This window comes from Mustela lutreola, chromosome 2 (assembly GCF_030435805.1).
Source record: "Mustela lutreola isolate mMusLut2 chromosome 2, mMusLut2.pri, whole genome shotgun sequence".
Taxonomy (NCBI): domain Eukaryota; kingdom Metazoa; phylum Chordata; class Mammalia; order Carnivora; family Mustelidae; genus Mustela; species Mustela lutreola.
Genome location: NC_081291.1, coordinates 9191192 through 9204637, shown reverse-complemented (window position 1 = coordinate 9204637; position 13446 = coordinate 9191192). Strand labels below are relative to the sequence as shown.

The 13446-nt window shown below is 60.9% G+C and overlaps 2 protein-coding genes across 10 annotated transcripts in view; one reads left to right on the top strand and one right to left on the bottom strand.

Annotated features, from left to right (window-relative positions):
- The first annotated feature begins 42 nt into the window (after window positions 1-42).
- On the top strand, window positions 43-3283 carry LYL1 (LYL1 basic helix-loop-helix family member). 2 transcript variants are annotated; one of them, XM_059160161.1, is made up of 4 exons: window positions 43-182; window positions 1172-1524; window positions 1608-1699; window positions 2548-3283. In XM_059160161.1, exons 2-4 carry the CDS (start codon window positions 1193-1195, stop codon window positions 2961-2963), a joined length of 840 nt encoding a protein of 279 aa, XP_059016144.1. In that variant the 5' UTR covers window positions 43-182; window positions 1172-1192; the 3' UTR covers window positions 2964-3283. The 2 variants fall into 2 exon arrangements, with proteins under 2 accessions (XP_059016144.1, XP_059016145.1); XM_059160162.1 differs by having other exon boundaries at window positions 50-182; window positions 1154-1524.
- Window positions 3284-4962: 1679 nt separating this feature from the next.
- Window positions 4963-13446, bottom strand: part of NFIX (nuclear factor I X) — a 97105-nt gene continuing 88621 nt past the window's right edge. For all 8 annotated transcript variants that reach the window (XM_059160156.1, XM_059160157.1, XM_059160153.1 and 5 more), the window contains 2 exons: window positions 12309-12400; window positions 4963-7778 (listed from right to left, as the gene is read on the bottom strand). In XM_059160156.1, the coding sequence (XP_059016139.1) occupies window positions 7764-7778; window positions 12309-12400 (107 nt within the window). In that variant the 3' untranslated portion in view covers window positions 4963-7763. The remainder of the gene's footprint in view (window positions 7779-12308; window positions 12401-13446) is intronic.

The window sequence follows — 13446 nt, the reverse complement described above, 5'->3', positions numbered from 1 at the left end:
GGGAGCCCGGGAAGACGCGCGGCCCCGACGCCGCTGCCGGGAGGGGGCGGCAAGCTCCCAGCGGCCGTGAACGCAGAGGCCGGATCGGATCGGGGCCACGGAGCCTGGCCTGAAACCCAACCGCATCCCGACCCTGAAGGACAGAGCCAGGGCACTCACCAAACAGCAGGACCAGTGCAGGGGTAAGAGGAGAGTCCGCCTGAAGGTGGGGGATCCTGGGAGTGCCTGTATTCATTTGATCATTGGTTCATTCATTCATTCATTCATTCATGGGGGCACCTCCTTAGTGAGAGTTCAGGTCAGCTTCCCCAGGGCCTATCTACCTAGGAAGAGGGGGCAGGGGAGCCAGGAGTCCCAGAAGTTGCTGGATACTCCAAGCCATGGGGCCAAAACGTTTAAGCCAGGGTGCAAAGGCGTGGGTGGCGATGGGGATAGGAAATGGGGCGTGGGGGACATCAGGGAGGGCCAGAGAAGGGTTGGGACATGACTGTAGGTACTAGGCAGTGGGGTCAGGGTTTGGGGATCCTGGGTCAGCATTTTTTATCACAGCGTCAGCAGTGGGGTTACAGGTCTAGTAAGGGGGATGTTTTCAGTGGGGGTGGGAGTCAATGGAGCAATTATGGGGGACTTTCAGGGTGTGATATGGAGGCAATGAGAAGAGCCCTCAGGGTCATAGCGGAGTCCCACATGGTCAGCTGAGGCGGGGTATCAGTGAAGGGTCAGAGTCCATTATAGAGGGATTCTAAGGTCACGTGGTATCAATGAGGGTCTCGAGATCAGATCTGAGGGTTACAGGGTCATCCTGGGGACACAGGCTCCATCCCAGCTTCCTTCCTCACCCCTCTCTCCAGACTCCAGCCGAGAAGGGATTCTGGAATAAGGGAAATTTGTTCAGAAGCTGGGCAACTGAGGTCCTCGTGGGTCACAAATAGCTCAGAGATTGGCCCTGCTGAGCTCAGGGCCGCCCAGAGACCCGCTAGTTACCTCTGGCCCTTGTGTCACATCCTCCTCGCATGTCCTGGTGGTTTCTGAGCCCACCTGCCTTCACGCACGGAACCACCCCCCCACCACCACCACCCTTTCCCTCTCCTTTGAAGGCACTGTTGGGCAAAGGGATGTGCTGGCATCTGATTCCTTCCTCCCTCCCCACTAGCTTCCTTCCCTCCCACAGGTGAGCACCCCCTCGGGGTCCATGTGCCCGCCCCAGGCCCAGGCAGAGGTGGGCCCCACCATGACTGAGAAGGCCGAAATGGTGTGTGCCCCCAGCCCAGCACCTGCTCCGCCCCCCAAGCCTGCCTCTCCTGGGCCACCGAAGGTGAAAGAGATGGGCCACCAAGGCTCCTCACCCCCAAGGCTGCCCCCTGGTGTGCCGGTGATCAGCCTGGGCCACACCAGGCCCCCAGGAGTAACCATGGCCACCACGGAGCTGAGCGCCCTGCGACCCCCACTGCTGCAGCTCTCTGCCCTGGGAACTGTCCCACCCCCCTTGGCCCTGCATTATCACCCTGACCCCTTCCTCAACAGGTCAGTGAAGGGCTGGGACCTGGGGGGAATCCAGGGCCAGGGTCCTTGCCCACAAGGCATTAGTGACCCACGACCCCTTACAGCCTCTACATTGGGCCGGCAGGAGCTTTCGGCCTCTTCCCCAGCAGCCGGCTGAAGCGGAGACCGAGCCACTGTGAACTGGAGCTGGCTGAGGGTGAGTATGACTTTGTGTGCACAGACAGCCACCTGCTGGGACTCCTGTCTGCCGCAGGGACACATGCAGAACAGCCCACACGAGGCCTCCAGTACTCAGGTTACACCCACGTGCAAAACCGCAGACCCGCGGCCAGCCCCACACAACCACAGCCACCCAACCAGCCACCAAGAGTCGTGGCAAAATGCACCATGGCATGGGGGCCACAAGATGACAGCCCCCACTAGAAGGCACAGCCACGCAGGAAACAGCCACAGGATAAGAACCACACAAGGAACAGCCACACAACCACAGTCACTTAGGACCATGGCCCCACAAGCGTCAGCCACAGAACCACAGCCACACGACCACAACCACCCGGCAACGATCAGACATGACCACAGCCGTTTAGGTATACCAGGAGTTCTCCCAAGACAGGACCACGCTGGCACCTAGGGGACCTCTCAGACCCACGGGGACCTCTCAGACCCACTTGCACCTCCAGCCACATATAGGGGCATGCTCCAGAATGAAGACCACAGGGACAGCTCCCCAGACTGACAGCCACAGGACACATGTCCCTCGGAATCTCAGCTGTTGACAGGAAGGTGTGGACAGAGATACAGAAGGCCTCAGTTGTCTGCAGCGGGGACCTGTGATGTCCTCATCTTGGCTGCGGGGGTGGGAGCCGTGTTGCTCACTAGCAGGGGAGATATGCCTGGGTCCTGCCTGTGGATCCCTTGGATGGAGGGAGCCCCAGCCCACCGCCTATGTGGAAGTGCCCTCCCGAGGGCTCTGGGTGCCTGAAACGTGGGCAGGAGGGGGCGCCTCCTGGGCCACGGCGCCAACCCAACCCCTCCTGTTCGCAGGGCACCAGCCCCAGAAGGTGGCCAGGCGCGTGTTCACAAACAGCCGGGAGCGCTGGCGGCAGCAGAACGTGAATGGTGCCTTCGCAGAGCTCAGGAAGCTGCTGCCAACGCACCCGCCCGACCGGAAGCTGAGCAAGAACGAGGTGCTCCGCCTGGCCATGAAATACATCGGCTTCCTGGTGCGGCTGCTGCGCGACCAGGCGGCGGCTCTGGCCGCAGGCCCCGCCCCGTCCGGGCCCCGCAAAAGACCCGCGCATCGGGGCCCCATCGATGGCGCCCGCCGCGGGCCTTGTCGTAGGGCCGAGGCCGCGGTGCGCTCGCAGCCCGCGACCCCGGCCGGCCCCGACGGCAGTCCCGACGGGGCGGCCCGGCCCATCAAGACGGAACGAGCGGCCGTGAGCCCTGAGGTGCGGTGACCTCCGCAGCGTTGCTTCTGAGCCGAGGGTCACCGGGAACTCAGCCCAGGGCTGTCGAGGAAAGGGCGGATGATGCCTTGCGCCTGCTCTGGGGCGAACTTCCCCGAAGAGGGAACAGTGAGGACGTCCCCAACGGGGAAAAGGGTCCCAGGGGTCTGGAAGGGCGACTGTCGCCCCCAGGGGGCCCCCCAGCAGGCCACCTTCTTCTTTTTTTTTTTCTTTTTAAATCACCCACCAACCGCTGGAAATAGCCTTTCCCGCGTCTCCCTCCCAGGGACGAGGTGCGGGAACCAACATGGCAGACAGCTCATCGGACTAAACTGGTGCCTCTTTTTTCCCGGCTGGGGTCACCGAGAGAGGTGGGGAGGGACGGGGGGAGTCTTTGCCCTTCTCACTGGCGCCCCCTCCTGGAGACTCATGGATACACGCTCCTTGACCGCGTCCGCTGAGGCGCAGAACCGACGCGGCAACCCACCCACGGATCCCGAACCAGTCCCCGGACGAAGGCGTTAGCGAAGGCTCGGGCGCTCTTACTTTTGTTTTTCTTTATTTCTTTATTTCACATACACATTAGCCATTCAATGGAGAAGCCGGAGAGAGTCAGGCAAAGATGGTATAACAGAAGCGCAGTGACGGGGGCGGGGCGGGGCGGGGCGGGGCGGAGAGGGAACATACGGGCTGGCTGCCTACTTGCATTCCGCTAGGACACTGAAAACCCAGAAAACAAAACAGACAGTAAACTACCCTTGTTTCTTATGTATCTCAGTGCAGAGACGGGGGTGGAGGGCAGAGAGAGGGGGAGACCAGGCTGAAGGAGGAGGAGCGGAGGGACAGGGGACGCTAAGGGGGAAGCACACCAAATCCATTAGTACTATATATAGAGATACTCGTATATACTGCGTTTCTTAGCCTAAGAAGAAACTTGTTTGACGGGACGGGCGGCCTTTGCGGTCCGCGATGCTGGTGCTGGTCGGGCGCACGGATCTCCCGGGAGGGGCCGAAGCGGGGCTGGCCCAGGCTGGCTTGGGGGGGAAGGGGGGCGCCCCGAGGGTGAGTGGGTGGGGGGAGCAGAGGCGGGGCTGGGGTGCCCCTCGGGCTCTCGATTGGGGGACGAAATTTCTCGTGACTTTATTGCTCCTTTATTTTCTCTCGTGTGGGGGGTCCGTTCAGCACGGTCGGGGTGAGGAAATGGTGGGTCGTCTGAGCCACCCGGCCCCTCTGGGACCCAGAGCGCGGCGTCCGCTCCGCCAGCACGGGGGTGAGAACAAGGCACTAGGTCGGCCGGCCAGCGCGGGGGCGGGTGTGTAAGGCAGTCGACGGGGCTGGTTGCAGGGTGGGGTGGGGCTGTGTGCGGGGCCCTGTGCGTGCGTGCGTGCGGGCGCGGGCCTGGGCGAATCGACCTGTCAGCTTGGCTGGTCCTGTCCTGGAGCTTCGAGCCTTCCTCGTGCTCCCCGGTGGGTGACGGGGGTAGGGGTAGGGGTGGAAGGAGTGATGTTGAGTCGGGGGCGCCGGGGAAAAGGGGGGGTAACTACCAACTTGCTGAGCGCGCTCCTGATAATGCTGGTGAGGGTCAAGTTGGCGTCTGGCTCAAAGAAGGGCGCTCGGGGCGGAGAGGGAGGGAGGGAGGGGACGTTTGTTCGTTGGCATTGACCTCTGCGGGGGAGGGGCTGGGGACCCCCCCGCCGCGCCCCCGTGCCCGGACGGGGATGAGGCGAGGAGGGGGCGCTGGGCCCTGGGGAGGGGGCGCCCGGGGAGACCCGCGGCCAGAGCAGCCCAGCCGCCGGGCGTATGCCGCTGTCCCGTTCCGTTAAACTCAACAAAGAAGGGATATGCGTGTTCCTAACAAGTGCAGGATATTTAACTGATTCATAAACTTATGTATAATAGTTTGTGGGTTTTTTTTTAAAACGTACGTTATAATGTAAGAAGCACCAGGGTTTTTATGTTGAATTATCTTAAAAATAATTTTCTCTCGTCCTTTTCCTTTTTGATCTTGTGGTGTTTTTTTTTTTTTTTTTTAATGTCCAGGTGTTTGTTTTTTTTTTTTAACTCTAAAATGTGAACGTTTCCTTCAGCCCTCCCACCGAAACCGAGAACGAACGACGAAACAAATAAAAACCCCAGATCATCCTCGTCAACGCAGGAAAACGACTTAAAAAAAAAAAAAACAAAACTGAAAACGAACGAAAAAAAAAAAAAAAAAAAAAAGGAAAAAACACTCAGCTTTCGTTATCCCCGCGCAGGGCGGGGCAGGCCCAGTTCTTTTAGCGTCCCCAGAGCCGCGAGGACATTACAACAAAAATAGAATTTTTCTTAACAATCTCTTAACATACAAAGATAGGAAAACTCTCTGATGCATTGCACTTGGTTCAATGAAAAAAAAAGTTCATTTCCCCCATATATATTTTTTGTGGGTTTTTTTTTTTTCTCTTCTAACACGTCCCCACATCTCCTGTCGCCCTCGTCGCCCCTCGCCTGCCCCCTCACAACGACACTTGGGAAAGGAGCGGCCCCCACCCCCCTGCCCGCCCGGGCAGCCCCGCCGGGCGCGCTCCCGCCCCGGCCCAGCTGGCCTGCAGCTTCCGACCTCGCCCGGGCGGGCGCCCCGCAGACCCCGGCTCCCGCGGGCCCAGCGCGCCCGCGGCCCCGATTGTCTTCGAGGGAAGGGGCGCGTGCGGCCGGGCAGGGGGTCCCTTCCGCTCCCCTCTCAGCTCTGACCCTGTTTAGCCAACCAAACTGAAAAATCATTGCACTTTGACCGCGCGTCACGCCCGGCCCACCCGGCCCCCCACCCCCCCCCCCGCCCTACTCCCCACGCCCCCCCCCCAGGCTCCCGCGGGATCCCCTATCCCCTGCTTCTCAGTCCCGGTCTTCCCCAGGGGCTGCACGCAGACGGGGGAGGGCCTTCGCTCAACTTCCAACAAAAGCCACTGCTGGGGCCAGCCACCTGGCGGCTTCCGGGTGAGGAGACGCCACTCGCCGGCCCCTTCTGGCCCAGGTCAGGGCCCTCTTCGCCTCCCCAGCCAGCTGCCCCCCCTCCTTCCTTCCCTCCCTCCCTGCTGGGGCCACAGCCTCACAAACTAGATTCACAATAAATAAAGCCCACAACCCACCCCTACGGTGCAATGTTGGGTTGACTGACTTTCAGAGGATCCTGACCTGTGCTTTGTGTTTTCATACAGTTAAGAAAGAGAGAGAGAGGCACGAGGACTCCAGAAGGGGGCCGAGGAAGGGAGATGCAGGGAGGAGGGAGTAAGGCACAGAAAGACAAGCCAGAGGGGCCAAGTCACACCCTGGAGGGGGGCTGGGCATGCTCTTGCTTCCCTCCCTCCCAGGGGGCTTCAGAAGACCCTCTGGACAGGTCCCCAACCATCCCTTGGTGGGGGAGGAAGGGGCTGCAGGGGGAGGGGGGAGAGCTACTTCCTGTGGTGTGTTACCAAATTGTCCCCAAGTTGCTCAAATGGAGGAGTTCCCAGTTGCGACGGCAAAAGACCCAAACAATGAATGCCCCACCCCTAAAGAAAGAGTAAAGACATTACAGCTGAAATCCAGAGAGAAGTGGCCAAGAGGCCCATATGGTGGAGAAAGTTGGGGTTGGGGGGGACAGAGAAAGCTCCAAAAAAACTTTTGAAAAAGGACAACACCCAACACCCTCCAAAGGAACTGAAAGTCGGCGACGATCAGGACGCCTACCTAGCGCAGGTGGGCGGCTTAGCCGGTGGCAGCGGCGGCTGCCTCGTCCTCCTCGCTCGGCTCCGGGGTCCCCTTTCTGCTCCACTCTCCGGCCCGGCCACAGCAGGGCTGTCTGCGTGAGGGGCAGGGGCAGGGACCGGTGGGGCGGAGCGAGGGCACCTGCATGCGGGGCTGGGGTGTGGGGGCGACCCTGGGGCCCACCTCCCCTCACTCGTGGCGCGGCGAGAGAGTGATTTTCCCGGCCTGCAGAGGGCGGGAAGAGGGGGCCTGTCCCAGGCTGGGACGGGCTGTTGTAGCATTCCGACTTTATCCTATGGACTGTACAGAGGGGTCTGGGGCCCTGAAACTAACCCCGAAGCTCAGGGTGGGGTGACAGGACACCCTCCATTGCAGGAGCAAGAAACTAGCTCCAGGGGCCTCTCCCTGCCCCCCGCCCCAGGGGCTTGTAGCCCGAAGGTAGGGCAGGGAAACCAGGAAGGCACCGGCCTCACCTAGTCCAGAGCAGCTGGGGGAAGAAGCCAGAGGCCAAGGCAGTGGGGGCTGAGGGGGGGGGGCGGGTAGACAGGCAGGGAGGGGGCGGAGTCTGGAGGGAGAAACCCTCTGGATCTGCCCCCCATCATTTGTACAAGCTTGTCCCCCGGGCTCCCTAGTGAAGCTCCGGCCCAAGTTGGGGGTGGGGTTCCCCTAAAAAGGGTGAGGGTGGAGGACAGGCCCCTTTAGAACTGTGCTGGTTTCTTTGTTGGGTTGATTTTGTTCCTTCCCCGGAAGGTCGGGCGGGGTAGGGAGGGGAGAAAGGCAGTTCTGCTGCATCCTTTCTTTCTTTCTGTCCTCTACTTAACAGAGTCCGTTTGCATGTTTCTTTCTGCTTGGCTGCTGGTGCACAGCTCCCCCGAGACCTCTTCCGAGGGCTCTCCGAGAACTGGGCTGCTTCTGGGGGCCTGCAGGGCTCCCCGGGCTGGAGGAGAGAAGGGCTGAGTGGCTGACGACGTCTAATTTTTGCTTTTCGGTGGGGCTGGGCTGGGGGATTTTTCCACGTCTCAAAATTTCTTCTCCCCCCGTTTGAGGAACCTCTTCTTTACATTTTGTCATTTCTTTTTGTCGATCTTATCAGAGGAACCAGGACTGAAATGGGACAAAAAGAGGCCGTATTGAGAATAGCAGGGGCAAGTCTCTTCTGCGCCCACCTGGTCCGCAGACTGCAGGCTGGAGCTCAAGGCCCCTGGAGGGCTCACCTCCAGCAAAGCCAAGGACACCAACACCCCACGAAGAGGTACACCCCCCTTCTGTCGGTACCTCCTGTGGGAATCCTGTTGCCCCCAAGAGACCCTGCCCCCCAGTGCTAGGGTCCAGCTGGCCTTCCCGTGGGCACTGTGCCCAGCGGGTGGGACCCCCATGGCTGGAGCTGGCACAGGCACAGACCTGGGATCTGGCCATGTTTCCAATTGTTTAGGTTTTTGTATGGGTCCTGCAGGGTGGGGAGGATGCCAGGCTGGAGCTTTTGTCCCCAGAGGGGTTTGGGGAGTGGGGTGGGGGTGGCTCAGCTTCTTGCTGAGTTTTCTTTCTGTCTCTTTGGATTAAAAGCAGAAATTCCCGTCTGTACTCCCCAGCCAAGGTCCCACAGGCTGAAAGGCTGGGGAGGGGGGGGACAGCACATGGCTTCAGTCCCTAGCAGTCCCTGGCCTGGGGGAGGGGCCCCATAGCCCCCTGTGCTTGATCCTCTACCCTAGGGCACCTGGCGCAGGGGAAGGACCCCAGTCTCCCTGCGGCGGGAGGCGCTTCCCTCAGGGTGCCAGCAGGGGGAGCCGCCTTCCCACAAACCAGTCTCCGTGGCTCCTCATCACAAAATACACCTGACCCAGGGGCTGGGCGGCCTGGCAATGCCCTCCATCAAAGGCTCTGGCCCCACCTTGTGGCCAAGGGGCAGCGGGGGAGGGGAGGGAAGGGAGCTTTTCTCCTCTCTGGTCTACAGGACCTGTGCAGAACTACTAGTACCCTTGGGGCCAGAAAAGGGTCCCTGGAAATGTATATCGGGGCAACTCCCAGGCTCTGGGTCACAGATCTGAAATGCCGAGCAGGGCTAACCACAGAGCTGGCACTGGGTAGCAGACCATCCTACCCGTGCTCCAAGCCCACACAGAGCCGGGTGGGGAGAGTGGGGCTGGCCTGCCCGAGGCTACATGGTCTGCCCACACAGCCCAGCCAGGACTCGCCAGGACTCGGACACAGGGGAAGGTTCCAAGTCGATGTTCCTACCCGCCACACGTGGCATGCTCTCAGGGAACCCAGGGCCAAGGCTGCCACACCGGAGTGAGGCCCCCAGGGCAGCGAGATCAGCCAGCTTTTCAAAAGAAGCCAGAAGTCCGGACGGCATCCCATGTGAAAGCTGTCAGTGTTTAAAACCACTTGTTTGAGCCGCACAGATTATGCCCGCTGGCTGGACCCGCCCCTCAGGCTCTGGTCTGGGACCATGGGCAGTCTTCTACTGAGGGATGAACACATGGAGTTGTAGTGTTAAAAAGGGCCTGGAAGATTACCTAGAACCTTCTTCGACAATGGAAACGTTCCCTGTTTGCCCTATCCAGTGTGGTAGCCACGAGCCACATGTGGCGTCTCAGCAAGTGAAATGTGGCCGCCGTTACTGAGGACTAAAGTTTTCTCTAGTTGGTTATTTACATTTTTTTTTTTAATTAGAGATAGAGCGTGTGCACAGGCAGAGGGAGAGGCAGAGGGGGAGGGAGAAGCAGACCCCCCACCACTCCCGCTGAGCAGGGAGCCTGATGTGAGACTTGATCCTAGGAACCTGGGATCGCGACCTGAGCCGAAGGCAGATGCTAAAGGGCTGAGCCACCCAGGTGCCCCTCTAGTTAGTTATTTAATTTGAACTTCAACAGCCACACGTGGCTGGCACCTGCCCCGCTGGATGGTGCAGATGGAGGACATTTGGAGGAATGGGGGCTTGGGGTTGTCACAATGACTGGTGCTGCTGGCATTTACTGGGTGGGCAGAGATGCCCAACTTCCTGCCACGTGCTGGCCCACACCCAGAGACCTGCCCTTCTGTGGCCGAGCTCCTGGAGGAACTGCCCAAGGTCCAACCCCATCAACTAACTACAGGTCTTTAAAGGGAGTCTCACGGGATACCTGGCACTGTGTAGGGGAAACCCAGGCCAAAGGCACCCCGAGTTCGGCAGAAGCTAAGTCAGCAGCCAGCCCCTAGGCTTCCAGTCCTGGCCTGAGAAGGGAGCCGCCTGGGGGAGCCCCTATCCCTGCGGTCTAAGGCCTCTGTGTTCTCTGGGACCCCGTTCGCAAGGGGAGACAACAGAGGAACCCTTACAGCGCCGCTGTGTAAGCCTGGCCCGCCCCCTCCCCGCAAGGGGAAGGAGGCAGGTGACAACGGGGACACGGAGAGCACGTTTGGCCCCTCTTTGTCGGACCAAGCCAAGGTGCCAGGCTGGTTCCCTCGGAGCTGCACAGGAGGGGGAAACCACCAGTGTTCAGATTGGGAAGCCCCTCCTGCCCTCCCCCTCCCCGCCCCGCAGACCAGGAAGACCCCAGTTCAAGGCCTGGAGTTGCAGACAAAGGTGGTTCCAGGATAGCTCCCCAGTGCCTCCCCATAGGTCCCAGGAAGGGGGGGGCATCTGCTGCCAAGCACAAAGTGGCTTTTTCTGCTCACCCTTTCTGCTTCCTGAGCCAGGTCCAAAATTGATTAAAACTAAGTAAAAAGCGCTGCCCAGGGAATGACAAAATTGCTAAAATTCTCTTTTCTTCCCTCATTCTATTGTTCTCTCTCCATCTGGTGCTCCAGAGATCAGCTAAAGTCACTGGTTACTGTGGAAACCGCCCCCCACGGTACCCCCTGCGCCCGCTGCAGCCGCCTGCCTGCCCCCAGGTCCAAGGGCTCTCGGCTGTTGTGGGCCTCCTCCGGCTCCAGTCGCCCCCACCGCCCCCACCGTCACCCCCAGACACACCTGCCTGCTGGGGCCCGGGGCTCAGGCTGCTTTGCAAAACAAGGGGGAGAAAAACTGTTTCCCAAACTTGCCTCCAAGTCTGCCTTGGCCCCAAAGTCCAAGCAAAGTGAGCAGAGAAAGTGAAGAGAAAGCACACGGAGGCAGGCGGAAACAGGGTGAGCGGGGCGGACTCACGGCAGTGGTCCCCAAGAGCAAGCAAGCAGCGGGGAGCTGGGGAGCTCGGAGTTACAGGCGCTGGGGCAGGGGGAGGGAGGGCGGGAGCGATGGAGCCCTGCCGCCTGGTGCCAGCCCAGCGCCAGGAGGGGAGGCCCGCCTGCTGTCCCTTCCTCTGGCACCCCCTCCCACCCTCTGCCAGCAGGGCTCTCTCGGCCTCCCTGGCACAGAGCAGCGGAGGGGGCTGGCTCCAGCCCCTGCTCGGAGCCATTGTTTTTCTTCTCAACACCCCCAAGTTCAAGTTCATCTGGGTGTTACATCATGTCTGGTTGCTCCTGGAAACCAGACGGGTCAGACGTGACTCTGGGGAAAGGGGGTGGGAAGCTGGAGGGGGTTGAAGTTCCCCTCCCCTCCCCTCCTTGCCACTAGGGAGCTCTGAAGTTTGAAGTTTGACAAAGTTTTTTGGCTTTTTTTTTTTTTTTTTTTTTTTTTGAGGGAGGGAAAGGAAAAGGGAAAAAAAAACAAAACCTCAAACCACACACACAAAACTTGCATCCACCGACTTTCTCTGGACTCAGGCCTCAGAGCAGTAAAGGAGCCGGAGCAGCAAGAGGTGGCCCTGGGGCTCTGGGCTGGGGTGGATTTCCTGGGGTGGAGAAAGCCTCCAGGCCTTGGGCTCACAGGATGGTGTTTTGGTAAAATGCGCAAAAGAGAAAGATTATTTGCATGTTCCTTTCCGAGAAGCCTGGGGCTTTGTTAAACGGGCCTCCACCCTGCTCCTGAGGTGGGTCCTCCCTGCACCCCAAGGCCCCGGGGCTCCAGCCTCTGGGGGACAGGCACAGGGAGGAGGGGGCCCACGTGCGTGCGAGAGCACAGATGCCTGGACAAAACCAGATCCAGGGCATTCCAGCAGGAGGGCTGGAGTTTTCCTTGTGAGAACCGGGGACGGGCGGGCGGGAGCTGGACTGGAGATTCCAACAGCCCGGCCTCCCCTCTAACGGGATTCATGGGGACCTGAGGGAGGGGCCTCCAGGGTGGCAACAGGCCCTGCCCTACCCTGGGTGCCAGAGTCTCTGGGCAATCAGCCCACCAGGATGGCTCTGTCCCTCCTCCACCCCTTGCCCAGCCCACCCAAAGCCAAGGAAGAAGGGGAGGGCTGGGGGCCAGGGCTTCCAGCTGGAGAGGGAGCAGAGCAACAGGCAGACGCTGTCCTCTTCCTAACGGGGCCTCGGCCTCGGGCTACCACCAGGCCTGGCCCAGAGCGCCTCTAGCCTCAGGTCTTTGGCCGCCTTCCCCAGGGCCGGGGCTGTCAGAGCTAATTATCCAATTAGCTGATTAGCTAGGGGACCTGGGGGCTGCCTGGGGAGGCAGGCTCAGCTGGGCTTGCAAAAGCCTGGGCCCTCCAGCCCTGCCCTAGCCCCTTCTCCCGGATTGGCCTCAAGGAGCCAGCGTCTTCCCTCCCACCCCGTGATGCCCCCGCCCCTGCCTCTTCCCCCTGTGCCCACATCCACCTCGCGGGTGGAGCCTCCTACCTGAGACTGCTGTGGGATGTTCAGAAAGTTGCCGTCCCGGGGTCCGATGCTGACAAACCGGTTGGCAGAGGAGGCGCCTGTCGTTGCGAATGCTGTGGGGAGCAGGGAAGAGAGGGAGAGACCCCGTGAGGCCTTGGGGCCTGCCCGGGCACTGCCCTTCGGGGCTGCTGAGAGAGGGAGAGACTGGATTAGACCACGCTGCCAGGGCTTAGGCTGGCCGTGGGAAGGACAGGCCAGAGGGGGTCCCATCACCCGCTCACTGACCAGGAGCACACACTGTCCCCCACCCCTAGCATTCCACCTCAGCCAGATGTCCTCTCTCCTGGCCCAGGGTGTGGGAGGGGCCCTGGAGGCTTTAGCTTGAGGCCCATAGACCCCGTTGTGTCCCCAAAGCAGGCACCAAGCAGGACTGAGGCTAGCCCTCGTTGAAGCAAGGCACCCGTGCTTTCCCACGGACTCTCTTGGGTCTTGGGAAGAGGGAGCCTGGGAGGGCGGGATGCTGGGGGCTCAGCCGGACCGGCCCCACCCTGCTCAGGGGAGGCCGGCTCAGCCAGGCCTCCTCTCCGACCAGGGCAGCTGGGCCGGTGCTGCATCACAGAACCACGCCGGGCAGTCCCAAGGATGGGGCTGATGGCTCAGGGAACTTGCAGGGGTCCAGTGGAGGGCTGAGATGGCTGGGACAGGGGCAGAGAGAGGACCTGGCTGCCAGCTTGGACCCAGCAGGCGTCCTCCTCCTCTGATGCATGAGCCAGAGCCTCTGGTCCCGCGGTCCCCAGGGCCTGACCCAGGCCGTAGCACAGGAGGAGGTGGCAGAGCCCCAGGGCTTGGGTGCCCATGAGCAGTTCTGGAGCCTGAGGGGCAAACGGGCAGCCCAACACCCCTGAGCTCTTCTTGGGTTTTCTGGCTGGAACCCTATGGGAGGGAATGGGTTGTGCACCCCCAGCAGGGTGGATGTCCCCAGAAGGAACAAGAGTGTCACAGGCTGCCAGGGATTCCCCCCCAACACACACCCTCTACCAGATACACCCCAGGGACTGCATGCTCACCAGATACTGTCCAGGGCCCCCCCCCCCACCCCGCCCCAGCCACTCTGCCGCCTGGTGCCTCCTCTCCCACCCTGCCCACCTCCAATGACCAT

Excerpts from the sequence above, each read along its gene's own strand:
- LYL1 (XM_059160161.1), top strand. The coding sequence starts at position 1,193 with ATGTGCCCGCCCCAGGCCCAGGCAGAGGTGGGCCCCACCATGACTGAG. Across the intron at positions 1,525-1,607 it reads CCTGACCCCTTCCTCAACAG|CCTCTACATTGGGCCGGCAG; the intron begins GTCAGTGAAGGG and ends GACCCCTTACAG. Across the intron at positions 1,700-2,547 it reads TGAACTGGAGCTGGCTGAGG|GGCACCAGCCCCAGAAGGTG; the intron begins GTGAGTATGACT and ends TCCTGTTCGCAG.